Source organism: Penaeus monodon, chromosome 22 (assembly GCF_015228065.2).
Source record: "Penaeus monodon isolate SGIC_2016 chromosome 22, NSTDA_Pmon_1, whole genome shotgun sequence".
NCBI lineage: Eukaryota > Metazoa > Arthropoda > Malacostraca > Decapoda > Penaeidae > Penaeus > Penaeus monodon.
This window is the reverse complement of record NC_051407.1, coordinates 1,490,887-1,491,579: the sequence shown is the minus strand read 5'-3', so window position 1 is coordinate 1,491,579 and position 693 is coordinate 1,490,887. Positions and strand designations below refer to the sequence as shown.

The window sequence follows — 693 nt, the reverse complement described above, 5'->3', positions numbered from 1 at the left end:
CCTGTAAGTCCCGTTTCTTCTCATTATCTTAATATCAATACCATCCCAGTCACCGGGTTCAACTTAAAACCTTTCTCACTCTTAATTTCTCCCCCTTTTTTTTAACAAGACAGTCACCCTCCCTTAACCACAGGCATGTTTACTCTCGCTGCTCCTTCGCAAAGACCCCAAACTAAGAGCAATTTCCCCGTAAATTCGTCTTTTTCCGGGAATGTTTACCTGTGACGAGCTCTCGGTACCAGACATTGACCACAGTGTGAGCGTGTTTCTTGTGGTGAATTAGCCACAGTGACACGGTCTGGATGGACTGCTGGGACATGTTGAGGTCGTCCAGCTTCTTCTTGAGCGCGTCTTCGTTAAATCCAGCCATGACTGGCTCTCCTTTGCGCGAAAATAACGCAGTTTTCACGCGGACTTCGAGGCCCTTTTCCTCGTCTTTCTCTGCCAACAAGCTTCGTCACAGCGTCTCCAGGTCGCTGGTCCTGGCTACGTCTTCGGAAATGGGTGGGAATCGGGGCAAAAATCGTACTCAGGTGCATATCATATGCTTAGACTTTATACAAAATGTGAATATTTTCATTTTTAGTATAATATTTATCAATATACTTTCATTTTAAGGGGTTTGTGATACAAAGTCCCAAAAGTCATGCGAGAGTCCGAACACCGCCCAGCCTATCACAACAACGCAAGGTA

The 693-nt window shown here is 45.6% G+C and overlaps 1 protein-coding gene across 1 annotated transcript in view; it reads right to left on the bottom strand.

Annotated features, from left to right (window-relative positions):
- Positions 1 to 476, bottom strand: part of LOC119586811 (regulation of nuclear pre-mRNA domain-containing protein 1B-like) — a 14,880-nt gene extending 14,404 nt beyond the window's left edge. The window contains exon 1 of the mRNA XM_037935536.1: positions 220 to 476. Within this exon, the coding sequence (XP_037791464.1) occupies positions 220 to 370 (151 nt within the window). The 5' untranslated portion in view covers positions 371 to 476. The remainder of the gene's footprint in view (positions 1 to 219) is intronic.
- Between the last annotated feature and the right edge of the window lie 217 nt (positions 477 to 693).